Raw genomic sequence first — 1,273 nt, forward strand, 5'->3', positions numbered from 1 at the left:
ATATTTTTGAAGACCAACCTTTCGTGTTCTTTAAATGTGGAGGACAGAGAGCTGAAACATGGACACACAAAGACCATTTTAAAATATATATTGAAATGAAAGGCATGCTTAAAGACTGTATGTCCATCCTTTTCAAAAAAAAGTACATTCTTATAAAAATGCACAAAAGATCAAAGTTTACGGTTTACTAGTATCAAAGTTTCAGTGCATGTTTCTTGAAGGATTGGGAATTTTTGGATATGCCACCCAAGAGAATGCCTTCCGCTGTTGTTGGTGCTTGTGTGGGTGCTATTGGGGATCTATCAAGATACACGATGATCACAATAGCTCAGACGGAATATCTTTTGGTTACGCCATAAGAGAGTCCGATATTTTTAATTTATCTTCCACAGAGGGAATTATTGCACTAACAACATTTATTGAAAGTATGTGCGAAAATGTTTGCAATTTAGGATTTAATGAGGAAGGGTTTGAAGAAAGTGCACGTCTTTCTTCCTCAAGCACACCAATGAGAGCAAAAACTCAATCATTAGAAAGAATTGTAAAGGAAATGGATGTGAGATTTGGTACAAACAAGCCGTCTAATATACACACAAATGAATTTGAAAATCTTGAAGAAGGGAAACGAGTTTCAAAGAAAATTCTTTCTGAAATGTTTGTCATTGGAGAGCAAATTGGGGAAGAACAAGCAAAAGCTTCCAATATTGTTTATATATTCAAGAATTCGAATCCATATGTTTTCGTCAGATCATTCAACATCACCTCATTCGTTGGAATATTTTATTGGGCTGAAACGGTATTTGATCTGAAATCTTATCTATTTTCTCTCTCTATTAAGAAAAATCAAGAACAACTATGGATGAAAATTCTTGATGAACATCGAAGTGATGATTCAAGAAGTCGCAGTGAACATGAACATGATGAATCAAGTAGAAATTTCCATCATGGACACAATCAACAATCGAGAGGTACCTCTTTTGAACCACCCTTCAAGTTTATTCCTGACCCAATGAATGAAATAGAGTGCGCTATTGTTTTAGAGGAACTGTTGGCCTTGAAAAATTTCCAGTTCTTACCAAGCTCTATGAGATGCGATACATCATGCACCAGTTTTTATGGTTCTGCATTTTCTCAACTCTATGGACCAGTGTTTGTCAAGGGCACTGTATTCAGAACGGAAAATGAATCCGTTATGAAACACCTTGTCACGCTCTCTCAAACCAGATCAACTTTTTCAAACATTGTTCGAGTTTTTGAATATCGTGCGATTAAT

At 35.7% G+C, this 1,273-nt stretch overlaps 1 protein-coding gene across 1 annotated transcript in view; it reads left to right on the forward strand.

Annotated features, from left to right (window-relative positions):
• Positions 1–1,273, forward strand: part of FDP41_002962 (uncharacterized protein) — a gene marked incomplete at both ends in the record, with an annotated part of 3,667 nt that overhangs the window by 799 nt on the left and 1,595 nt on the right. The window contains one exon of the mRNA XM_044706214.1: positions 328–1,149. Coding sequence (XP_044562720.1) covers positions 328–1,149 — 822 coding nt within the window. The remainder of the gene's footprint in view (positions 1–327; positions 1,150–1,273) is intronic.

The sequence above is a fragment of the Naegleria fowleri genome, assembly GCF_008403515.1.
Source record: "Naegleria fowleri strain ATCC 30894 chromosome Unknown tig32, whole genome shotgun sequence".
NCBI classification, from domain to species: domain Eukaryota; phylum Heterolobosea; class Eutetramitea; order Acrasida; family Naegleriidae; genus Naegleria; species Naegleria fowleri.